Source organism: Lytechinus pictus, chromosome 17, assembly GCF_037042905.1.
Source record: "Lytechinus pictus isolate F3 Inbred chromosome 17, Lp3.0, whole genome shotgun sequence".
NCBI lineage: Eukaryota > Metazoa > Echinodermata > Echinoidea > Temnopleuroida > Toxopneustidae > Lytechinus > Lytechinus pictus.
In genome coordinates, this window is record NC_087261.1 from 13,758,305 (window position 1) to 13,785,900 (window position 27,596).

General features: G+C 35.5%; 1 protein-coding gene across 1 annotated transcript; it reads left to right on the forward strand.

The window, feature by feature from the left end:
* LOC129279906 (intraflagellar transport protein 52 homolog) lies at nt 1-26,940 on the forward strand. The gene is made up of 13 exons (XM_064111760.1): nt 1-77; nt 4,308-4,432; nt 4,945-5,032; nt 6,740-6,869; nt 7,487-7,562; nt 8,183-8,251; nt 13,656-13,782; nt 14,997-15,152; nt 15,756-15,910; nt 17,912-17,999; nt 20,249-20,357; nt 22,479-22,624; nt 23,656-26,940. The coding sequence occupies exons 1-13, from the start codon at nt 60-62 to the stop codon at nt 23,680-23,682; spliced, it is 1,314 nt and encodes a 437-aa protein (XP_063967830.1). The 5' UTR covers nt 1-59; the 3' UTR covers nt 23,683-26,940.
* The last annotated feature ends 656 nt before the right edge of the window (nt 26,941-27,596 follow it).

Genomic DNA, 27,596 nt, shown 5'->3' on the forward strand with positions numbered 1-27,596 from the left:
GATGAATCGAGGGTTAGTTTGCAACATTTTTCTCAGACATAAATTTTGCAGCTGAAAAAATGGCGCCGACCACAAGGGTAAGACTCAATTTTGTTGAGATTATTGCGTATTTATGGTTATCCATGCAGTTTATTCAGGATTATTTGATATATTTAGTATTCGAAGTTAATTTCAAATCATCTTAAAATGTGCTATAAGTTTTACGAAGCGGAGAAAGTACGATTTCAAAATGGTAACCAAGTTGCAGGCGTTGTTGACAACGAAGGCACCTCCATTTTCGGCGGTGCAACAGCGCGGAAGCTCCCCGTGCTTCTCCGTGGACGTGACCGGTGCAGCTGCAGGTTCGTTTTGTTCGTCACAGACACACTCACACAGGGAGGCGCGGGCTTGGTTAAAGTACTGTATCCACTCACAGTTAGCCTGGCGGCTTCTTGAGAGTAAAAATCATTTACTAATGTAGGCTTACTCTAAACGAAGCCAGGGAGTCCTCCCTATTCATCTGCGTGTAGGCCTACCGCAAAAAACCCTGAAACTTTCGCCCCCGAGATTTCTATCTACTTTCCTTCTAAAACAAAAGATCTAGGCCTAGCTCTAAATCATGTAGGATGGGGGGTCGGGTGTCCTGACACTTAATATTTTTGAAGCCTTCTTTTTTGTCTTTGGATTACACCAAAAATATAAATTCAATAGTTGTAACCATCTTCTATTTTGTTCTCTATGATATTTCCTAACATTTTGTACTAAAAATTGATGAAACTTCGCTTGTAATTTTTGCAAATGACTTTCTAAAATTGATCGTCCGGACACACAACCCGTCCGGACACACAACAACTGGGTATAGATGGGATAAAACTTCATTTCCGATATTTCTACACTCGTTATTTTTTAACAAGAATTCGTAAAAAAAAATGAAAAAATATTGTGAAAAGACGGAAGAGACTTGACCTAGGGAACTTTGACCGATGTTTACGCCGCCATCTTGTTTCTTATTGTACTTCCCCAACGTTACGCGACGCTCGCGTCACTACTAGTGCGACTGCGAGGTTAGTATAAACTAACCTTGCTCCAACAATGATTCTATACCTACATGTAGTTTACGATGTTGCCGTAAATGTGGTAGGCCTAGGCCTAATTATTTTTTTAATTGGTTTTGTATAAACTATAATTAAATTGTGAATATTTTGTGAACAAATTTAAGCCTGATGAATATTTTTTAAATGTCCGCGAAATTTGGACACCCCATCATACTTAGTTTCCATTTGGTTAGAGTGAAGTGCCGAAATATCGGACACTTGACTTAAGCATGATTGGACCAAAACAAAAAATACAAATATTACAATCATTGAATCAAATAAACTGATAAAAATCATGTTTATTTCCGTAGTACAAATGTTGAATATTAATGAATGTCATAAAAAAAATAGAATTGAAAAAAATATGGTAAACGGAAATTATTTACTTTCTACCAGAAGCTTGTTTTTTTGCCAAATATCGAATGCAGAACAAATATCAGACGCGTAGAGTTGTGCGCCGCGATCAATTTGGCGATTTAAATTGCGCTCTAGACCCCAAAATAATTGCTTAATTGTTGATTAAATAATTTACTTAAGTTGCGCAAATGCCTATTTGAATTATTACTATTAATTATTTTGATATAGAAATCAGTAAATAATGATAATTTATTACCAAACGGACCTCTTTCGGCTCTGAACATCGGACGTCTTTGCTCAGCTGCGCGCGACTTCGTTCTGAAAACGAGCGCGCGTGCGTCAACAGCACGCATTTCCAATTCAATCGGCCGATTTGTGCGTTGTTTTGGATCGTGCTATATTTGGAAGGGTGTCGAATTTCCAGCCGTAGGGAGCCCCCGCAGCAGCCATTGCAGATTTTTTTTGCGATAGATCGATGTGTAATCTCGGCGGCGATATTTCTGGCAGCAGAAGTCATATCCTCCTTACAAGATTTTTTTTGGTCAATTTCTCATCGATCTTTTGGAGTCCATAATTAGCGAGGGTCATAAGAATCTTTGGAAGTCAAAATTATGGCTTTTACCACTGGAATATTCTTTTTGAGCAGCAACCTGGATCTACTGTGTGCACACCGGCACAGAGTATGCCTACCTCAGGCAATGGTTCGTGTAGGCTCCACTTACACTTCACTACCCCTCCCTTCCGCTACACCTACCCAAACCCTCAGGCGATAAATACTCGCTCTCAAAAACCAGTGACAAACTCACTTTTTGGTAAAAAAGGCAACACGTTTTAAAAATTACACTAAGTGTACTCTACAGTGACTAAACTTAGTATCGGACATAGACTCACTCCTTGCCCTTGTAAACGTCTCAAAATTGGGGTTTTTAAGCTGGTTTGCAGTACCCCACACTTATTAATTCACCGCCAAATCCAAAATGGTGAACGCGAATTGTGCATTGTTTTGCTCTAGCTTTTTAGTCATTCGTGCGATTTTACTCTGATGAGTGCATGTCGAAAAGCTTCAGCATGTCAGTTTTTAAGGCTATTTTACGATTATACATGTAGGGGAGACCGGGGTTAGTTGGAACATGGGGTAAGTTGAAACATTGTAATTTTCTTTAACGTCTTTATATAAATTTCTGCAATACTGCCCTCAATTTATTGTCATTATCGACAGCCATCCACCATATTACAGACAACACATGTGCAACAAGCCTGGTGAAGTTAGAAAGGAATTTTTGTTTTTTGACCTGAGTAATTTTATTCTCTTTCAGAAATGTTTGATTATCTCAGACAAGTTTATAGATCAAGTTGGCCAGTTTATAATAGACACTTATACCAAGCTACAAAATGAAGTTATCAACATGTCATGGTGAAGTCCCTTTTTTGAGCTGTAAGCTTATAAACGTCAAATGGGCCTCCGGGGTTAGTTGGAACAACATTGAAGGGGCTAGTTGGAACATGTTCCAACTTACCCCAAACATAATTATGAATAAAAACATTGGATATGAGAAAAAATATATAAAGTATTTCACACTCTTCTGAACATGTATTGTATACCATGCTTGTTTTGTTTATCAGTTAGGTCTGAGTGTGCATTTAAGGCCTATTGTAGGCCCCTAATGCAGTATTAACCCTTATCAAACTGGGGGGTCAGTTTGAGCCCCCCCCCCCCCCCCCCCCGAGAAAATTGTCTCTATGCCGTCGCACAAATTTTTTTTACTACACTGCTCGCTGACTTTTTACTTTCAAGTCTTACGCATCATTTGAGACCAAATTTGCGATGCCCGTGTGTGCGGTCTCGAAATTACGCAACATTTTGTACGTGCATGTTCAGACCCGAAATTGTTCAAAAAACGTGATTCCATGTACAAGGTCAATGCAAATTGTGTTTTTCAACCAAAAGTCATAAATGTATGATTATTTTTTTACTTTTGCTGGTTCAAATAGATTCATTTTATGCTATTTATGATCGCAAAAGAGTCCCGACAAAGTTCATCAGAAAAAACAAAGGTTCGAAAAAACAAAATACAAATAAAAAAAAACATATTAAAAATACATAAGAAATTATATTTTTTGCAATTTTTTGTGAATATTTATTATAAATGTGAAAAATGATACTCTCTCCAAAAATTAGCAATCTACTAGCTTAATAAATAGAGTTAAAGGCAAAAACATACACAAAAAAAAACAAATTTCATATGCTTATTTGCACAAATTAATTAATGAAAAAAGTCTAAACAATTAATTTTTGTCTTATAAATTTGATGCAGAAGTACATGAAATTGCCGATAGTACACTTAATTGCATGTAAAATCAGACGCACCCAAATATGCAGAATTCTACTACACAGTCTGATTGCGTGAGTGGCTGTATAATAGAAAACATAAAGTTCAAAGAATCCACACTTTAAATATTTTGAACTTGAACAAAATAAAGCAAATAGGCTTAAACCATGTAATATTACAGTTTTAAGTAGCTTTAGTATAATTCTTAATTGACCATGCAGTGTTCCAACTTACCCCATACCATGTTCCAACTTACCCCGTATTGGGGTAAGTTGGAACGTTTGCGATGGTCTTGTTCAAGGTGGATTTTTTTCAGTAACCATAATAGAGTTAAAAATTTTATGGGGTACAATTGAAGCCCTTAGATATATGCTTCAAGCTGATATATTGATTGTTTCTCGAATAAAATCTATTTGGATTTTACAGCCATTTTTGTCAAAAATGTTCCAACTAATCCCGGTCTCCCCTATGTATGAAAATCCATTTCATGCTATTGTTCCGAACCCTGAGATTAACTTTAGCTTTCTTGTAATATGTACATGTACAGGATGTAGGAGACAAGGGTCAGCGGACATCCATTGTCTTTGATGTGTCAAAGAGGGAGCTATTTTCAACGCAAAATGGATTCAAACAACTCAACAAGAAACTCAGATCAAACTGGAAAATTGTCAGGTAGATTAATACATGTACTTTTCTCTCCCTGGTACTTAGATTTTTTTTTAATAAAATCATTTCATAAATAAATCTATTACCAAAATGTTTGGGGTACTCAATCAAGCTCTACATGCAGTAATAATACATAAATGTAGTCTCTCTTTGGACTGATACCTTGTTGAAATTATTTTTTATGTAATTGTGGAAACTAGCTGAAAAGACTTAGGTTTGGACGAAAAGTCCAAGCAAGAGGCCTATCATCTTCATGACTCACTGCAACTCGAGAAGGAACATAACACTTTCAAATGTAGAAATCTGGATTTATGTTAAAAGTGAAAATTTCCATTCCTATTGTTGTTCAGTGGAAAGAATCTAAATGTTGAGCATTCCTACTTCTTGGCTTTATTTATGATTGTTTTTCCCTACACTTCTTTTTAATTCTAATACAACCTCTTTGTTTCCTAGTATTGAATAGGATAGGTGTATGTACATTTATATCAATGTATTTTTACCTTCTCTCTTTCTTTCAGCAATAAAGATGAGATCACAGAAGAAAAATTATCAAGTGCCAAGGTGTTTGTGATTGCTGGACCGAGGGACAAATTCACTGCCCCTGAGGTAGGGCCAGGGCATGTTCCACAAAGCAGTTATTCAGTTACTTATTGTCGTTGCCACCTGTTCTAAGCTGCTGAAATCCTTGTGTCTGATTGGCTGAGAGAAATTTGTCAGCATAAATTATTGACAAATGCTTCAGGAAAGATTCATATGCAACAATGTCTTTATTAATAGTGGTGGGCTACATGTATTAACAGGGTGAAAAAAATGTCAATGTTTCAAAACACAGAGAGGACCAGTTCTAAAGATGCAGTATGTGCTCCTGATCATTTTGACACCTTTTTCAGAAAAATTGGTCAAAAATTGAGGGGGTGCCGCCCCCCAAAAATGATTTGGGGCAAAAAGGTCGTTGACCACCACCCATTTTTGTCAAAATTGTATATCTGGGCTTCTGCATGAACTATTTGAATGATTTTTGTGTCAATTTCTATGTTATTTTGGAGAAGGAATTCATTTTTATCAACAAAAAGATGTATATGAATGCTGTCTTTGTACTTTAATTTAACCCTTAGTTAATTTGGGAGAGGGTCAATTTGTTCCCCCCCCCCTTGACGAATTTTGTCACTATGTGACCGCAATAATTTGTTTTACCTCGCTGTTCGGTGACTATTTACTTTCAAGCCTTGCGGATCTTCTGAGACCAAATTTGCGATGCCTCGGTACTACATGTACTTGTGCAGAAGCCGAGGTATACAAATTCGACAAAAATGGGTTGGGGTCAATCGGACCTTTTTTGCCCGGAATCATTTTTGGGCAGCACCCCCTCAATGTTTGACCGATTTTTCCAAAAAAGGTGTCAAAATGCTCAGGAGCACAAGCTGCATCTAATTCTATGGAGTTGGTCCTCTCTGTGATCTGAAACATCAGCATTCTATAAAAGCCCACCACTATTATTAAAAACAAAAACCTTTACTCGCATGTAATTTATTTGTTGTTGTATAATTATTTATACATATATTAGATCCTTTTGACCTCATTTTATGAAACTTCTGATTTATAACAAGAAATTTATATGCAAACTGAGTTTGATTTAAGAAGAATGGAGAACAAAGAATGTGTTAATTAGAAAACAGATAAAAAATGGGAGACTCTTTGTGAGTCTGTACTCTGTTTTAAGCCTGGGGAAAAATACAGAATTTACTTTTCAGGTGGTTTTGAAAAGATTGAACATTTGAACTTGTGATATTCTGTGTTATATACTGCTATTTTTTGTGGCAAATGGAATTGTGATTCCCTGTGCAGTAATTTATGGCGCAGTCACATTTCCCCTACAGTGGTTGTACAGCTAGTCGAAAACAGCCGTTTTAACATTTTTGTATACCAGTTCAAATATTTAGGGGTTTTTATAAAGATAAACAATAATAAAAACGGCTGTGTTCGACTTGCTATGTGGGCACAGCAGGGGAATTGTGACTGCAGCATATAAGGTAACATTGGCATGACAGATATCCCAAGAAATTATAAGGACATCACAGTCCAAAAGAAGAAGAATTTTTCTGTACGTGTATGACTCCTTTGTCAGTTATCAGGTATATTACACTTTTTTGTATTCCATATCAATTTTGCTCTACTTCAAACTCACGACTGTTTCAAAGGCGAGAGTCAGAACTCAGAACCTCCAAACCGCATTGCTCCATGTACAAATGCCATTGAGGTACAGTCATTTGATCAATGTAATTGTATGTTCTTACCTTTTTTTTTGTACAATAGTTTGAAGCAATCAAGAAATACATGGAGAACGGAGGGAGTGTCTTGGTCATGGTCGGAGAAGGGGGAGAGACAAAGTTTGACACAAACATCAATTTTCTCCTGGAGGAATTCGGTGTTATGGTCAACAACGGTAAGCTCTGCTTTGATCTGTTTATCCTTGTGCTGATGTCTTAAGTTTGAAGTAGAACAGAGGACTGAAAGTATATGAATTTTACCAACCCTCATTTGTACATGTAAGCCAGTGACTGTCTGTAATACAGGAATTTGGGGTTGTGTATAAGTGTTTTGTTATTACACACACGGTTGTATGGTGATGCCTCTCTAGTAAAAGGTGTGGGTCATTATTTTATTAAAAATGCATGTTATTTTTTAGAACAATGTGAATAATCATTTCATTAAAAATGCATGCTTGTTATTCTTTAGAACAATGTGAAAGGTTTCATTTTCGTCTGGTCTCTATAGGAAGGGGGGGGGGGGTGGTGTTGAAAGTGGCACAACAGTTCCTGGGTGTAGAAACTTGATATGGACATCAACTTATCAATCTTAGTGGATCTGCATGAACGCTTACGTTAATAAGAATCAATATGAGTGGCTTTAAACCAAAGCTGACTTTGTATGGTTTTAACACTTAAATCCTTTTATCTGTAAAAGTTTGGTGGTTGCATCACTCCGATTGCAATTACTGTGAGTTAAAATTGGGCTAAGGGTCTTATGTCGCTAACCAAATAGTTTTTCATTTCATCGCAGATTGTGTTGTAAGAACGTCCTACTTCAAATACTTTCATCCAAAGGAAGCATTAGTATCGAATGGAATTTTAAACAGGTAATTATTCATCTTAGATGTAAGACTGATAGTTGTAGCATAAATTATCTATCCTAGATTTACGAGTGATGTTCGTTGTCATGTGGATCAAATTGTATTAGAAAATTTGAATGTATGAATTAACTGGAACTCTGCATGAAAAATTCAATATGGATATTATTCTTATGCACATTCTGTTTGTGCTGTAATTAAAGAAAGGTATGCAATTTTAATGACTAATCTTTTATACAGATACATGCTCATGTATGTTGGGTATGATTGTAGCTCTTGTTGTTATTATTTGTGGTATTATTGATGAAGCAATTATTACATTCCTGCTTTGAATAAATCTGTATTCAGTCGTTATGTTCTAGAGTTTTATCATGTGTTTTCATATATGATTCTTGAATTGTTTGCTTTAATAAGTCTACCACCTAATAGCGGGCACTTTTTCATGCTTGGACCAGGTATGTTATTTGTTTCACTGCACGAAGGTAATTTCTTGAAAAAAGTGTTTCCTCTCTTATATATATGTACCATACAGTGGATGGTCTAGTTTTGTATTTCTGCCACTTTCATACTGTAGATCCTTGCTGAATAACTGTCTTCTCTTTGCTGTCCTTAATGTTTGTTTTGTCCAGAGCAATCAGTCTAGCTGCCGGAAAGAGCATACCAGGGAGTGGTGAAGAGGATGCACAAAATGATACTCAGTGAGTAAACTTATCATAAACATGTAATGGCAATGGCAATGGGGAGGAGGGGGTGGGGAGGGTTAATGATGGGGATATTTACAGTGTATGGTGATTGTCATGATGATGATGATGATGATAATGGTGGTGGTGTTGGTGGTGGTGGTGGTGATGATGATGATGATTATGATGATGATGGTGGTGGTGGTGGTGGTGATGATGTTGATGATGATGATGATGATGGTGGTGGTGGTGGTGGTGGTGGTGGTGGTGGTGGTGATGATGATGATGATGATGATGATGATGATGATGATGATGGTGATAATGTTGATGATGATGATGGATGATGATGGATAATGGTGATGATGATGATGATTGTGATAGTGTTAGGGTTGATGGTAGTGGTAATGATGATGTCAGATGATGGTTAGTGTCAGGGGCGGATCCAGGGGGTGTGCATTTTCACCGAGGAAAAATTTGACAAGCAAAAAAAAAAAGGTCTTCACTTTCAAAAGGGGGGGGGGGCATGGGTTGGCTGTCCCCCCCCCTGGATCCGCCAGTGGTTAGTGTGATGGTAATGTTGGTTGTGATTGATGCTTAGGATGGTCATGGTTACGATGATGATGAGGAGGAGGATTGTGATAGTGTTGGGGTTGATGATAGCGGTAATGATGATATCAGATGATGGTTTGTGTGATACTAATGGTGGTGGTGATTGATGCTTGGGATGACCAGTTATAGTCATGGTTGTGGTGATGATGATGATGATCGGGGATTAAAATGGTATTGGTAGTGTTGATGAGGAGGAGGAGATTGATGATGGTAATATTTGTGATGATGTATTGTATAATAATGATGCCGACAATAAGATGACAATAAATGTTAGATCAACAAACCAATAATGAACTATGAACAAAAGCTCAAGAAATTTCAGATCACTTTCCAATTCACCCCAAATACATCTGCATATAATATACATGTATACCTTTTCTTCATGGTGGGGCATTAGTTCATTTAGTTGTATGTCAACAGTTGATGACAGAGAAACATGAAGATGTACAATCTTTGAGCTGCTTTAAAGGTGTGATTTCATTTTCCCATGGAACCTCGGTCCTCTTCCCACTTTTCATCCAAGTTCACCTTTTATGGAACTGAATAGTCTGCCTTTGCTAATAATTCCATAGCCATGTAATGTTCTTTTAAAAAGCCTCAGTTGAGGCATATATTGTCCTTCTCCTTACACATTTAACCTCTGACCTTTTTACTAACTAACCTACATTATATACATGTACATGTAGTCGCAAGATCGACGGATCCTTAGCATCACATGCGGAGTGAGTTACAGTATTAATTTCTTGATACTCGTCTACATCAATATGCTGCATTCTGTGCTTAAAACAAGTATCAAACTTTATTTAGCCAGAAAAACCATTTCAAGCAATTTACTTTGAACCTAATCTGTACTTCACCTTATCATTTTTGTTGTTGACATAATTTGTATTACCGGTACATCTTATTGAAACACTTTTCACTTTCTTATTTTGTTCCTTCTGTAATGTTAAAAATATCTCTTCATTCGAATTTGGTATTTTGCTTGAATGTTTACAGTGTAAACAGCATCTACATCTTACAAGACTCTATATCTATAATACACGTTTTGTTCTTCCTTCGAAATAGCTACATGTACATGCAGCACAACAATTTTCAATTAATTGCTGGTAATCAACTGTAATCTTTTTGTTTCCATCATATCCTTACCATGTAGTCTTTACAGTGCTGCTCTGCCAATAAGCAGCCATCAGGCTTGTTCCGTCGTTCATCAAGACAGGCCACTATTTTTTTTTTAAACCTGCTTTTATGGAATGTATTGTGGGAGGGCTAAGTGCATGTACTAGAATTTCATCAAAGATATGTCCTAGAATGATTATTTGTTCAGTTAAGCCACATTCATCAAAATAATACAGAGCAGACCTATGGAAAGAAAACCCCATCATTACGACTACAAATTGGTTTTTTGTTCACCCAAAATGCTGCTTTAAATTTTTTTCTCTCTTTCAGGTCTTGGCTCTTCTTTTCTTCTTTCTCAATTTGTTTTTCTTTCTTTTTTGCATTTCACACTTTTTAGAATCTTTAATTCAGAAGCATAAAATTTGAATTCCTCTAAATGTTAAGTAATAGACTACCGAAGTGTGATGTCATTAATTTTCACTTTTTGCATTTCAGCACTATTTTATACCATATTTTGATAGAGCATGACGGAAAACCCCCACATCCCAAATTTGGTGAGAATCGGTCCATGGGGACCCAAGATATGACCTCATGAATACATTATTAGCCCCATTTACGTCAATGTATTATTAGCCTGGTTCTTAAAGTTACATGTAGGAACCAGGCCAATAATACATTGACTTCAATGGCCCGTATTCTGATAGCAGGTTTAACTTAAACTCAGGTTTAAAGTTGTGGTTTAAGTATGGGAAGCCAAAAGTATCAAAAATTTTATTAAGTTGTATGTTTCTTATGTTTACTGTGCTCTTTCCTGATTCATCGATTGTGAAGACAATCATCTATTTATACTTCCTGGACAATTATGAATGATTTGAGAGCCAAATGAGCTGAAGTATGATATCTCTACGGTTAAGTGATTTATGTAACAATTGGCTGTCCATACTTAAACCACAACTTTAAACCTGAGTTTAAGTTAAACCTGCTATCAGAATACGGGCCAATGGGGCTAATTATGTATTCATGAGGTCATATCTCATTCCCCATGGACCGATTCTCATCAAATTTTGGTAGTGGGGATTTTTCATCATGCGCTACCAAAATATGGTATCAAAAACACTGAAATGCAAAAAAAAAAGTTTTTTGTGACGTCATCACTTTGGTACTCTATTGTGATTAGCAGATAAAGACAACACAAATTCAACCCCATGCATGTATTCAAAGTTTTTTGTTTTCGGTTAATAATTCTTTAGAACTCTATAGGCAATGACACAATATTTCACATTTCTACTTTGGTATGTAATAATACTTTTGAGAATACTTTAATAACATTACAAAAAAATATAAAAATAGGGATGTCTTATAACAACTCACAATCATTCTTGTTGAAACATTCCTAAGCAATACCTGAAATATTGTAATAAAAATATACATATTTTCATCTTCTGCAATGCAGTGTACTTTAATATTGCATTGAAAATGCTTCAAATGCATTCTATTAGTCATCTTGATAGTTGATTGCATGTTTTCATTGTCAAAATTGAAACTTCTTTTGTTATTTATCAATTCCACATTTGAAAAAGTTCATATTTGAACCAAATACACTGTATGCATGTTTACTGTCAATACCTAGACCTACACCCATTTAATAGTTGTATGGGAATATCCTTTTTAGCTCATCCGGCCGAGCTTTATATGCCGTCGTCTGTCGTCCGTCCACAATTTCAAAATGCTTCTTCTTCGCCATTTCAAGTCCGATTTCAATTCTGTTTGCTTTATATGATAGCACTAGGTGGGGGACTCAAAACTTTTACACAGAATTTGAAATTCATTAAATATGCTAATTTATGCGCATTTTTCAAAATTCACAAAAAATGCTTAACTTCTTTATATGTGGACCGATTTTGAATTTTTTGCTTCCATCTGGTAGAGCTTTATGAGTTTCACCAAACTTGTACACAGAATTTCGTAATTTTGACTAGAATAATTTTTATGCTAATTTATGCAAAATTAATTTATGCATATTTTTAAAATTCACATAAAATGCTTCTTCTTTATTTGTTGACTGATTTTGATTTTTTTTTCTTGCATCTGGTAGAGCTTCATGAGGTTCACCAAACTTCCACACAGAATTTTCAAATGTGGAGTAGAAAATTATTTATGCTAATTTATGCAAAATTCATACATCACAGAAAATGCCTCTTCTTTATTTGTTGACTGAATTTCAAAATACTTCTTCTTCATCATTTCAAGTCTGATATCAATTCTGTTTGCTTTATATGATAGCATTAGGTGGGGGATTCAAAACTTCTACACAGAATTTTGAAGCTCATTAAATATGCTAATTTATGCATATTTTTAAAAATTCACATAAAATGCTTCTTCTTTAATTGTTGACCGATTTTGATTGTTTTTCTTCCATCTGGTAGAACTTCATGAGTTTCACCAAACCTCTACACAGAATTTTGAAATTTTCAGTAGAAAATTATTTATGCTAATTTATGCAAAATTTAGTCATAAATCACAGAAAATGCCTCTTCTTCTTTATTTGTTGACCGATTTTGATTTTTTTTTCTTCAATCTGGTAGAGCTGCATGAGGTTCACCAAACTTAGAAATTTAGAAATTTTGTCTAGAAAATTATTTATGCTAATTTATGCAAAATTTATTTATAAATCACAAAAAAATAATTCTTCTCAGTCATTTGTTGATCAATTTCAATTTTGAAACTCATTGAATATGCTAATTCATTCATATAACTCACAAAAAATACTTATTTATTTGTTAATTGATTTTGATTATTTTTGTTCCATCTGAGAGCTACATGAGGTTCACCAAGGTTCTACACAGAGTTAAGAAATTTTGACGAGAAAATTATTTTTGCTTAATTTATATGAAATTTATTCATAGATCACAAAAAATGCTTCTATGTCATTTCTTCATCAATTTCAATTCTATATCCTCAATTTATGTCACCAATATAATTCGCTACAGTGTCAACTGGGCTGAAATTAAAATTGTGTTAAATTTTGTTGCGAGATGCCGGATGAGCTCCACATCATTGATGTGCTAGTTATATATAGTTATCTATTTTATTTGGTTGATATTTACAGGACATCATTACTCTAGCACATTAGTAAAAATATTATTTTCATGGGTAAAAAAAGACGTAAATTTCCAGGGAATATCTACCAATAGAAAGTGGTATAGCATCCAACACTATATATAATACTGCAAAATGCTAACCTGGTAAATGTCTCTGTTGCCACTTCTGTGTGATATTGGGAATTATTTCATAGAATTCAGAACAATTTGGAAATTAAATGAAAAACAAATATTTTCAGGCAAAGAAAATTAATTATCAAAAATACAATGAAAATCATGAAAAGCAAAGCAATTTGAATATTTCAAACTGTGCGTTACTTGGAAATTTGTTTATTAAACTTGTTTGTATTGTTCAACATGCATTCATCAAGCATATAACTTTGCATTCTACAGTGTAAGTTTGTAAGAAAAAATTTTGTTTCCTCTGAGTTTCTCTATTTACATCATTCTGCATAATAATTTCATATTTTGTACCTATCATTGAAGAACACAATATCTGAATTTTAGAACACTGAAGAATTGGGATCTGGAATTTTGAAAAAAGAAAGGTAGCAGCTTAAGTACCTTATCGTCTTTGAACTGTTTAATTCTCACAGAGCATTAACATATCTCTACCCATATGGAGCAACCCTTAATGTAGTCAAGCCTGCCTCTGCCATCTTATCAACGGGAACTGTCTGCTTTCCTCTCAACAGGCCTGTCTGTGCGTTGCACTCGTCCAAGGTAGGTAGATGTAGATTTTTATCTAATTTTCTCAACCTTATTTCTTTTAAGGCCCTGTCGATCCTATGAGCAAGTTGGTTTGAATACCTGTTTATAGAGAATATTAAGTGCAACAGACAATTTTGTTAAGATTTATACTTATTATTATTTTTTTTTTGGGGGGGGTCATTTCATATTTGTTAGAAGAGGTAGCTCCATCAGCTTTAAAATTTAATTTTTGATCTTGTATATAAACAAACTGTAATACATGTAAAGGAAAAAAACACATTTACAAGGTGGCATTTTTGTCTCGCCTGCAGAGCGAGAATATAGGCGCCGCTTTTCCGACGGCGATGGCGGCATCGTCAACATTGAAATCTTAACCAAGGTTAAGTTTTTGAAATGTCATCATAACTTAGAAAGTATATGAACCTAGTTCATCTAGTTCATGAAACTGGGACATAAGGGTAATCAAGTATTACTGAACATCCTGCCTGGGTTTCAGGTCACATGACCAAGGTCAAAGGTCATTTAGGGTCAATGAACTTAGACCATGTTTGGGGGAATCAATATTGAAATCTTTTTAAACCAAGGTTAGGTTTTTGGAAATGTCCTCATAACTTCTAAAGTATATGGACCTAGTTCATGAAACTTGGACATAAGGGTGATCCTGCCGGAGTTTTAGGTCACATGACCAAGGTCAAAGGTCACTTAGGGTCAATGAACTTTGACCATGTTGGGGTATTTGTGAAATTGTCATCATAACTTTGACATTTTATGGATTTAGTTCATGAAACTTAGACATCAGAGCAAGTAAATATCCCTGAACATCCTGCGCTAGTTTCAGGTCACATGACCAAGGTCAAAGGTCATGTTGGGTCAATCGACATAGTATTTTATTATCATATCAGTGTTTTCTTTTGTGAATAATTATTTAATAGCTGTTTTCAAATTCAGCACTGCTGCTATATCAAATCGCGTAATGCAGGCGAGACTGCCAGAGGCATTCCACTTGTTGGGTATAACTAACACAAAATCTGATTTATTGTAAAATAAGATAGTTCTCGGTTTTTACATACATGTAGTTTCACTTTGACATCAAGTATGATGTGCAAATGAGAAAGCAGGTGATTGTGACACATTAATTATATTTTATGATATATGCTTTATGAATTGTTGAGTATTTAATAGCGGATGGGCAAAATAACGAAATTGGCCGATTCTCTCTTACACAGTACTCTAAAGGAAAGCTGGCTGTCCTTGGATCTGTTCACATGTTCTCTGACCAGTATTTGGATAAAGAGGAGAACAATAAGATCATGGATGTACTCTTCAAATGGCTTACCACTGATGAAGTGGTGCTCAATGCCATAGATTCTGAGGACCCGGAGGTGAGCTAGTGAAGACAAATAATGGCCCGAATATAGGTGGTTTCGAATCAGTAGTTACATTTCAAGCAATGATTTATGCAGATTCCGTCCTGAAATGAGCTTATTTCAACCTGTATATTGAGAAAGTGTTAAATATTGAACGCATTTTTTTGCCACGGGAGGTTAATTTGATGTTTGTTACTCTTGGTTACTATAAAAATGAGTCCACAGTTTATCTAGGTTAATGAAAAACAAAATGAATGTACTCTTTAATTGAATATAAATAATCATCATGAGCAACAAATTATCTCAAATCTCAAAGTTTTAAAATGAAAATCTACATCATATCGCACAAGACCATGGCAAATCGATTTCTCAGAATTTCCTGATAATCTACAACAGAGGGGTCTTGATATTCCAAAACAGAAGGATTTTTTTTATTAAACAAATGAAAATTTAATCTCACTCCTAAATTTGTACCATGACTTCATAGCTCCTACTCATACGAATTATCATCAACCATTCACATGAAATTAACCACTTTCTCTATTCCTTATTATTACTGCAATGGAATAATGTTCTGTGTTCTTTTGTTTTGTTTATTATCATCCTTGTCTTGTGTAGATATCAGACTATAACTTCCTACCGGACACGTCTAAGCTCGCTGATAAACTACGGACTTGTTTGCAGGAGAATGAGGATACGCCTAGAGATTTCAACACCCTGTTTGATGGAACTGTGTACAGCTTGGACACTAAAGTGGTTCCCAAAGTCGTCAGGTTAGTCTAGTTATTGTTAATTGTTCATCTCCAGTAACAGTGGGTGATTTTTAGTTCGGTGTTGAGAGCGTGAAAAAAAGGCTGCTGAAAACAGGGCTTCAACACCGAGCTGGATTCAGAAGGATGATACATTCGGTGATTTCAAGTCCGGTGTTGGCCTTGGTGTTAGTGTTGGTGTTGGAATTTGGATTACTTCCCCTAGCTCCAAAACTTATTATGAGTTTGTAAAACTGATTCAGATCACATTATTGACATCACAACAACTAGTGAGTGACTTTTCGGGACCACCTTAATATTATGTTTCATGTTATAATCGTGTAAAAATTGACCTAACACCAACACCAAAAGGTCAACACTGAACTTGAAATCACCCATCATCAATACGTCATGCCTCTACATAATACATTGCCTTTCTCATCATTTCAACTACTTGCAGGAGGTCTTGATGATGAAGGTGGAAATGGAGGCTTTTTTTTTTAATCATCCATAATCGTGATTTCCCATCACCATTTTCATGGCCTGTAACCTTGATATAAATAGGGCAAATATTAAACACCTGATACAGATATGAAATACATATGCGTGTTAATGTAAGAATAATGAATGCACTTTCGATATGGTATTGCCCCAGACCACAGAATTACAATTTTTCTTGGTTTTTGTGTAGTGAAACAAACCACCCGGCCATTTTGCTTTCTTTTTGTTAGCAATTGTGTTTATTAGTGAAGCCTGGTCCTAGAAACTTCAGGTACTATGGAATGCTGCTGTGTTTTATCATCTTTTAAGTAAAGATTTTCTTATAATTTTTTTTTTTTAATTAAAGTTTTGTTCCCCTTTCCTTCATATATGAAGAGTATTGTGTTCTGTAATTAATGCTCATTGAATACTGACCCTTTTATTTATTTTCTAGAATAGTGCTTCTTAACCTTTTTTTACTCGAGGACCACCTACCAAACTTTTTTTTTAAAAGGATATCACTACTTGTCTCGACTCAAAGATTGTCTCGACAATTATAAGAGCATATTAGTGTGTAACTTTATGATCTTCTGCTGCAGTGGCGTAATGAGCCAAAAAATTGAGGGGGCTTGATATGGCGTATTGCGTACAATTTATTAAATGTTGCAAACGAGCATGGCGAGCATGCAAAAATTTTGACATTTTTATTACAAAAATCCAGGTTTGTGATAGATTTTGACACCATATTAAAAAAATAATTTTGTATTTCACCCTTTTCCCTTTTCTTTTCTTTCCTTTTCTTTTTTTTCTTGGTCATGAAATATCTGTACGCAAGTGTTCTGCTGTGAATTAAATCCAGCCCTTTTCTCTCGAAACACTCTTATGGCTTTCCTGCACTCTTCGGATGTTTTATGTTTAGGTGTCTCTGAAGCTCTGACGATTTAAGCGCCTTATTTGACAATAACTTCAGCACATTCGACACACATTGCTTTTGGTTTTGCATCACTGTGCAGTTATGATAAATCAAAATTTAATGTATTCAGGGTCATATTTTTCTTACAGTTACCTTCTGAGACTTTTCAACAGTAGATTTGTTTCCTCCCTCACCCTTTCGCTTTTAAACACGGTCCATTTTGATGGAAGTATGTTTCGTGAAATTTGAATATAAAGCTCTCAACCACATTCGAAGCAATCAGTTTTAGAAATAAATGCATTTGCAAAGGTCCGGTGAATGGGCGATAATTAACTACATACACAATATGCATGCAAATGAGGCCTGAGGTTCATATCAAAGTTAGATCGATAGTGACCATCATTACAATGTGTATGTATATCACAACATGCTACCTATAGGCGTGCCTTTAGCTTTGTTTAAACCACGGAGACCGATCAAACATACCATTTTTGGACTTTAAATAGAACATGTTAAATATACTATAATTTTCCCCCTATTTTTTTTCTTCTCTGGAGCTTCGTGGCCCACTGGTCGAGAAGCGCTGTTCTAGAACATGTATTCACAATGACCCCCTGCCTTTAATCTTTCAGAGCGTATGAAGCACTCAATGTGAAGCATGAAAACCTAGCGCTGATCCAACCCCAATTTGAAGTGCCACTGCCTCCTCTACAACCAGCGGTAAGTTCAGTCAACAATATTTTTCTTCATTTATCTACAGTGTTGAAAATCACAGATTGGAAGCATTAAGATGATATGTTACCACCCAGGTTCAATCCCACTAGTCACTCTGTAATAAGTATAAATGTGGCCAGCCACCCCAAAACCAACAATCCAGAGTTTTTCGCATTTACTGCGGGGAAACTCTACAACGCACAATTCCTTTAAAAATGCAAGTCAAGTCACAATGGAGTGCCGAGAGGCTTTAGTCGAAAGTTGGTGGACAGGGACAGTATCGGAATCTCCTGACTTTGGACAACAGCATGTTTTTAATTGTTCGTTCGGTGCAAATCTTTTGATGATCTGCTGTCCCAGTCCACCGGCTTTCGACAAAAGCCTCTCAGCTCTCCATTGTGATTTTAATTGCATTTTCAAAGGATTTGATGTATTGTAGAGAGTTTCCCCGGTAGTAAATGCCCAAACTACCTAATAAGTCTCCAGGGAAGGTTCTCTGTTAATAGCTATTAGTATTTTGGTCTTTCAAGATGAATAGAAATTAGCTTATCCAAAAGGGCAATTCTTCAGTCAAAATTTGAAACTTTAAAGTTTAATAGAAGACAAGATACAATAGTTTCTTTCACACCACTTTTTGCTTTTACATTTCATGCTTTAGCGAATTCCAAGCTTCAAACCTTGTTTTCTCATTTTCTGAAGTTCTTGTTGAATTTCTTCATTCAAACAAGTACTTGGGAAAGAAGTTGTTGATCAATTTTGACAAGTCATGTATCATTTGGGAGCTTAGGGTGTGCTTTTTCAATCTGAATGAAAACCTCAAAATTCATTTTTTGGTAACCTCTTGTTGGTTTTGGAGTGGCTGGTCACAGTTAGTCATCTATGAATGGGTTTCATCAACGTGTCATCTGACAGGTTTCCTTGACACCGTTCTCATTACGCTTTCTAAAACTAGTTTACTGGAAACCGGTTCAGGAAACCAGTTTGGAAGATAGCTTTGTTATCATTCCATTTGATTACACGAAAGTGGTTTTCAATGTCACTTCACGTAAAGCATTCTTGTTGCTATAAAAACGCTCCCAGTGGGGTGACACGTTTTGTGCAAAACTGCAGGGTAGGCATTCTGTCGTGTGGAGTAGCGCGCTCATTGCAAGGTGGTTTTATAAATCGGTTCGAGAGATCGCTTCGACCGTCCTCATTACACGTTAAACTAGTTTCCACTAAACTAGTTTTAGGAAGGTAGTGAGAACAGTGCCCTCGATTGTGATTGGACAAAGGAGCTGTCGCACCCGAACGTTTTTGCCTTTGTATGCGGAAATACAGGTGGCAGTCAGCAATCTTTGATTGTGATTACTCTTGAATCTACAAAGAGTGACCATACAGCACAATGGATTCACCGGACCGTTTCCTCCGTTCTGGCTCCCGAGTGTAAAATTGAGTGCAATCCATGCTCATAGATTGCTGACTGGGTTGTGTCTGAACATATGGCAAGCCATTTTACCATTATTAATCCTATTTTTTATATCAATGGATACATTTTTTATATCGGTCTTGCCATTTATGACAGGAAATTACTTTTTGATATCGAGAATTTCAATTACTGATATAAATAAATAGAATGAATTGATCAGGATGAATAATGTTTGCTTTAAAAAGGAAATCCATCCTTTGTAATGAAAGAATGTGTGGAAGGAGAAAAATAGGATGAACAGAATCAATGGTGGAAGTTTTAAATAAATCATTTAACAGAATTTGATTAACGTGGCGAAGGTTTACGGTTCACCATGTGTAATATGAAGAAGGGAAAGGAAATACAAGCAGAAAATTGAAATGGAAAGACGAGGAAGGATCAAGATTCCATCTCAATTTTCCGCCTGTATTTTCTTTCCCTTCTTCATATTACACATGGTGAACTGTAAACCTTCTTCATGTTATAAACTCCACCATGCAAGCCTATAAAGATCATCAGAATTGAATTAATAGAAAATCTGCAACACATTGCTCATAATATCTTGTTGAATAGGCATGTAAACTTGAAAGCAGAATAAGATAAATCAAGAGGGAGAAACAGTGACACCTTCTCAGTTGCACTCAATGTGAACCTGCCTGAAGGAATGCATAATATGTTACAGTAGTTCAGCTTGGCCAGTGGAGAAGTGTCTGTGCCTTTGGGCTAGATCTCAAGATAGATCATGCAGTGCAAACACTATTTGATTATTGATAACTTTGTGCTATTTCATTATTGATATTCTGTGCAGGTGTTTCCGCCAGCATTTAGGGAACTTCCCCCGCCAGCCCTAGATCTGTTCGACCTAGATGAATCGTTTTCGTCAGAGAAAGCCAGACTGGCGCAGATCACAAATAAATGTAAGAGGGGAAATCCATTTCTACGCATTGTGTGATAGTGTTTATGATTTGGTGATGATGATGATGGTGATGATGGTTTTGGTGGTGGTAGTTGTCATGATGATGGTGTTCGTGATGATGAAGGTGGTAACTGACCTGTGATTATTATGTTGATAGTGCATTGTAGGATGATTATTGTAATTGAGGGTACTGATCATTGAATATTGATGGTGCTAATGCTGGTATAATGATATGGATGATGATGGTGGTGATGGTGGTGATGGTGATGATGGTGATGGTGATGGAGTTTGGAGTGGTGGTGGTGGTGATGATGATGATAATGAAGATGATGACGGTGTTGATGGTGATAATGAAGATGATGATGATCATAATGAAGGTTATGGTGATGATGATGAAGAAGGTGATGATGATGATGATTGTGATGCTGGTGGTGATGATTGTGATGATGATTGTGATGTTGGTGGTGATGGTGATGATGAGGATGATGATGATGATGTGTGGTGATGATGATGATGATTGATGGTGGTGGTGGTGGTGGTGAAGACAATGGGTGATGATGGTGGTGGCGGTGATCGTGCTGATGATGGTACAGTGATTTATATTTCTTAGACAGACCTTTCAGGGGCATGGAAGAAATCCAGTTGAGTATGGTGACGATGATGATGATGGTGATAATGAAAGTGATGATGGTGAAGGTGATGGTGATGATGATTGTGATGATGGTGATGGTGATGATGATGATGGTGATGATGATGGTGATGGTGGTGATGGTGATGATGATGATGATGATGGTGATGATGATGATGATTGTAATGATGATGGTGATGTCTGTTGCGGCGGTGCTGCTGTTGATGATGCCATAGTACTAATGAACGTTCAAGAAAATGTTCAATAAAGTCACTTTGTTTCAACAGATATTTCAAAATGAATACAATTTCCTTATTTGAATTTCTTCCTTCGATTCTGATCTTTTCTTTGATTTGTATTAGAAGATTATAACACCATGAAAACCAAATGCGTGTACTTCTCCAAACACTCAGTGACACTTTTAATCATCATTATATCCTTTTTGTTTTGTCACTAAACATAAACATGTCTTAGCCCTATTTCAGATGGACTATTTCAGACTCGAGTTTTACGGGGGGGGGGGGGGGGGGGGGGCTTCCCCTACAGATCTAGGTCACTGGTTGCGTGATTGCTGCAAAAATTTGCATGCGTTTTTATATAGCCGGATGTAAAATACAAGACTGTATAGTACAAATGTTTAAAAATGATTGTTTCCTTTTTTTCTCATGGAAATAATTGTTTGAAATTGGCCCTAAATGTGTTTTCTGTATGTTATTGTCTTTAACTCACATAGCTAATAGATTGCTATTTTGGGTGAAAATGTTAATTCTATTATTTCTAAAAAAAATACCTTTAAAATTGCCAAAACAATTAATTTCCAATGTATTTTCTCATTTCTCAATCATTACATGAATATAAATTCCTTGTTTTAAACCTTTTGATTTTTATTGTTTATTCGATGAACCTTATTGAGGACCCTTTTGCGATCATGTAAAGTTTTGAATCTTTTGCAAATGTCTGTCCATGGCAAAGGGATCCCCCCCCCTTCCATCAGTCTTATCATGCTAACCCTGAGGAGCTAAGATACTGTAAAGCTTTTTGGCTACCGTAATCAGATGGTCACCAAGGCAATCATTTTGCCCTAAACAAAACGAAAAAAATTTGGTACATGTTAGAAACAGCAAGCAGCTGCAGAAATGTTTAAATTTGTGTTTTAAGATATTTCCTCAGTGATATCCAAAGTTAGAACTAGTATTTCAAGATGTTTGGCTTTATTATGTGGTATTGCTATTATTAGGGAGGGGGCATAGTCTAGACGAGTTTGAAAAATATAATTTTTCAATGAGGATGATGACAGGTAATCATGCAAATTATGATCAAAATGATATATATTGTTATTCTTGTTTTTTGTATTTATTTCTATTAGTAGTAGTATCAATGTCACCGTCATCATTATTATCACTGTGTGTGAAGTGTAATCATTGTTGTAATTACAACCATCAGTCTTGTTAACCTTGTTAATACCCTTTTTCGTAATAATCATTTCGTTTTCAGGCACCGATGACGATCTGGAGTATTACGTGCGGGAGTGTGGGGATATCATGGGGATCAGCATGAAGCTCCCGGCAGACTCACGCGATGCCAAACATATCCTGGAGCACGTCTTTGCCCAGGTGGTGGAATTCAAGAAACTTAACCAGGTAAGCAGAGATGAACAGGGAATTTCCCTTTATTTGGTCATCTGGAAGGCTGTGTTCAAGCTGTATTCTTTTCTCTGATTCATGTACTGCCTAACTGCAATCGCTTAAATGTTGAAATGTTGCAATGTTGCTTATTTTTTGAGGGGGAATTCTAACATTATGGGGGAGATGTCTGATGAAAGGTAAGGAGAGATCAACAGGGAATTTCCCTTTATTTGGTCATCTGGAAGGCTGTGTTCAAGCTGTATTCTTTTCTCTGATTCATGTACTGCATAACTGCAATCGCCTAAATGTTGAAATGTTGCTTAATTTTTTTAGGGGAAATTATCCCATTATGGGGGAGATGTCTGATGAAAAAAGACTGTTCGAACTAGAATCTCTCTTTTCATGTCTATTCAGGACTGTTACTTGAGTTTAGGAAACAAATCTCTTCTGTTCAAGCCATTTTCTCTTGTCTGCAGGGGTTTTAGAGTTCAGATTTTTAGCTGATTTCAGATTTTGGGGTTTTGATTTTCAGCTTATTTTTGGCTTTCCTCTGTACAAAAAGTATGGGAGCTCTTTCTATTTCAGACGTTTTCAACACTCTTCAGCTGTTTCTATAGCTTTTTATTTGTGACCACTCCCACCCCTGTGTCTAAATCATATGCATTAAACCTTGTAACAGTTGCAATGTTGCTTTTGTGATATAGACCTTGAGAAATGGTCTGGTGTGGGGGGGGGGGGCTGTTGTACCACATAAACACAAAAAATGAATACTAGAAGGAAGTTAGATGTACATGTAGATTCCTAAATTAATTGCATAAAATATCACAATTCACTATTACAGTCGACGCACATCAACACTGAATATATGCAAGACGTCAATATTACCAATTCTACCAATTGTTTAGATCACTTCATCTCCCGTGAGTGATTTAAAAAAATCTGATATTAATTTAACACATAATTTTATGTCACTATCCTTCACTGTGTTCTGAGCTTAAAACTTTACTAACTTTCTTTATTTTGCTCCCCCTTTTTCATACAAACAGGATGAAGCTGATGATGAGGTCATGTGATGACCATAGAGGAATATGATTGGATGGTAAGGTCATGTGATGACTATACATGGATATGATTGGATGACCCCTTCTTTATCTGTATTCTTGACACTATAGTGCTCTCAAAACCTTTTGATGGACACCATGTAAGGACTAACATCAAGTCATCAGGCCTTGACAGTGTTAACAGTTCCTCAGGTTCAACTAGCTTTGCCTTAAGCCCTTTGCACACTTTGCAATCTGACAGTGACCCGGGGCCTGTAACACAAAGCTTAAAATTCATCATAGACAAACATCTTTAATAGTGATTGATTGCATTGACCACACTGTACATTACAATCAATCATGAAAATCAAGTGTACGATCAATCGCTAGCCTTTGTGTTACAGAACCCCGGTTATGGAGGAAAACATGCATTTTGCTTGAGATTTGAAAGCTCAAAAAAGGAAAGTCATTGTATTTGAAATTTCAAAGATGAAATTTCAAGATGGGCATATGTACATGTATAAGCAAGAATATCCTATGTTAATCTCAGTTTGGTGACAAAAAACGGATGGGTCATTCTTTTACTCAGATAGTAAATGAAAAAAAAATTGTTTGGCGCATGTGTCGTAAAAAGTGTCAAGGTTTTACAAATAACATGTAGATAGGTGTTCACATGAAAAGAAGTTTTATGATGATGCTAGGTTGGCAAATCCTTGCATTTAATAAGAGTTATTTAGATCATGTTGATTAATATATAATGATATTAATGATAATGATAATATGCAACATTTATATTGGCTTAATACAAATGTTTCAAAGGGCTGCATACTATTACCCCGGCTTTAGCACGGCCACCCTGATCGGGCACATCAAGCATTCAAGGAACTCCTTCCTATTGAGTTTCATGTGCGTTATTTGGTCTTACATTCAGTTACCACTGACAGGTACATGAGCAATCCATAGATACTTTACATATGATCATCTTCACCTTGAAATTGGTCTAAAAAAGTTGAGATCATCTACTTGTTTTATTGATTGTAATCAGTCATAATTATTTATTAAAACACACGTAGGGCCTAAGTGTATATGTAAATGTACATATAGGCATGTGTTTTCATGTGTTTAGTCAGTAATACACGATCTGGCATGTGTTCATGAAAGTAAAAATATATTTGCTAGATAATCAGACTTTTGTTGTATGAATTTTCAAAAGTCACTACTTTAGTAATCACAAGCATTGGCCTGCCTTGTGAAAATACAGTGACTATGTATAATTGTATATTTTGCTTGTCTATTTATTGATAATGACTACTTATACTCATTAGTTTAATACTTTTAATTAGTTTTGACTTACAAAACACTCCTTTTGATGTATATGTCTGAGGATGATGCTCTTAAATGATCTCTGATCCAAAAGTTCTTGGTTTACTAATACGAGCAAAGAAATTTCAAAATTTTGGGGCACTGTAGGTTCTTGAAAAAAAAAATCAAGTTTGTAACGCGAAGGTTTGCAATTAATCACAAATCAAGAGGGGGGAAAATCTGGAGTTTTTGGTGAAATCATGCTCATGGAATGCAATCTACTGCATATTCATTGATGGGATAACTTGTTAAATATGTATAGTTTCCACTTATTCATGACTTATACTCGACGTATCACAACAAAGAAAATGTATCTTGTTTCTGAGGCAATTTGTTATGCCTTGTCTACTGTTGAGACAAAAGTGATGCTAAGCTTTGTTGCTGAGTATTGTCTCACTATGTCTTAATGACACTTTACAATTCAGAATCACCTTGAACTACATCTGTCTGAATAGTTTGCAGAATTTAAGTTAATTTATACATTTCATCTGTTTGTTCACGTTAAGATTTCTGGTTTCCCATTCCACCAGGGAAAATGGAAATTATTTTACTTTTGTTCCAATCTGTTGATTTGATTCAAATGGCTATTAAAAATCAGGGGGGAAATCAGGGAATTTTGATAAGCCAACAAAATCAAATGTACTAAATTTTACATTATAGTCTCGTATACTGCAAACAGTTCACTGAAAAAATATAAAATAAAATAAAAACATTGAAAACATGTGATGCTGGAAAAAATAGTTGAAACAATTATCATGGAATCTTGAGATGTCATTAGGGATAAACCTGTGAATTTGTTTTCTTGAAATGCTTGGAAACCTGGAAAATGTAGGGCTTCATGTGAACATCAAGATATTTCTTGATGGGGCCTTTCATAATATTTGCATTTACTTAACTGCAGGGGGAATGTTTCACCAATTGATATTTGTCTGAGCCAATCAGATGCAATGTGGTTATATGTTTCATGAAATGCTCTCTAGCGTTAGTTTAAAAGACAAGGCCACCCCAACAAAAAGTTGATTTTAATAAAAAGAGAAAAAAATCAACAAGCTTAACATTGAAAATCAAATGTTCATCAAAATTGGATTTAAAATCAGAAAGTTATTACATTTTATAAAGTTTTGCTTAATTTCACAAAACCGTTATATGCACATCCTGGTTGGTATGCAAATGAGGGGATTGATGATGTCATCCAATTACTATTTCTTTGTATTTTATTTTATGAAATATTCTAATTTTCTCTTCATTGTCATCCTCCCTGAACACGTGGAATTTGCATTGTTTAATGATATGTATCGTTCAATCAAGTTGGTCCTTATTGTCAAATCTGTAAAAATGAAATATTGTATAATTAAAAAAAACACCAAATAGTGAGTTGTGCATATCACTGTTTTGTAAAAATGGCGAAACTTAAAAATTTCATAACTTTCTTATTTTACATCCAATTTTGATGAAATTTTCAGTGTTATACTAATTTGATTTTTCTCTATCCGAATCAAAAATTTTCTGGGGTGGACTTGGCCTTTAAACCAGTCACTTTACGGTCAGAAATATTCTTATAAGAATATTTTGTTTAGGGTAGATTTGACCTACAGTGTACCTTAATGCTGGTTTCTAATTTTGTAGATCTACGGCAAGTGAGAAGAATATGCATGTAACTTTAAATGATTGATTTAGTGTGTGGTCAAGTATTACTCATTTAAAAAAAAATAATTTATTTAACAATTGACCTGATGAGGCAATGATTTTAGGGGTGGATCTGTGTACATGTAAATGTTGTAGCAAGACACTGTTGATTCTCTGTTTAATTTCTCACTGAATTCCCTTTTCTACAGATTTCAATCAAATGTCTTTTTCCACTCTAGTTCACTTATGAAAATGTAAATTTTATGTAGAATATTGTAAATAGAATGGAGATTTAATCTGAAATACTTAAATCTGTTTTTGTCTTTATTACAATCCTACCTAATAAAGTTTGAAAGTATTCTGTATGAATTGACGTATGTCTGTTAGTTGGACATCTAGGATCAAAATTACTTCCTAGTCCCCACAAAATGCTCATAAGACTTGGCGCACACATTGGTCTTGGAGTTAAGATGTTCAAGACACATTTTTGGGTATGTGCCACCGTGCCGGCTACTGCATTGTCAAGGTATGTTCTTTATTTTCTTGAAATAGTGCAACTGTAATAAATTGCCATTTCACTCCATTTTACTTCCAATTAAGATGAACATTTTCAGACTCATATAAGCTTGTTAAATTTACTACACTACAGTTTTTTTGTTAAGATTTGGCCTCGTAAGAAAGAGAGTGGATCTCGGTAGAAGGGAGAAAAACTCTGAGAAAGAAGGAAAGTGACACTTGAATACAGAGAGAGTGGGATGATGTTTTGTGATATCTATAGTAGATATGGATATAGCGAGAGAGGAATCCGGGGAAAAAATACATACACTGTATTAAGAAAAAGATAAGGGGGAGACTTAGGGAGAGACAAAGAAAGAGAGGGGTGTTGTGTTATATCTATAGTAGATACAGGTATAACCCAATAAAAGAGAATATAAAATACAGACGGGTATGACAATAGA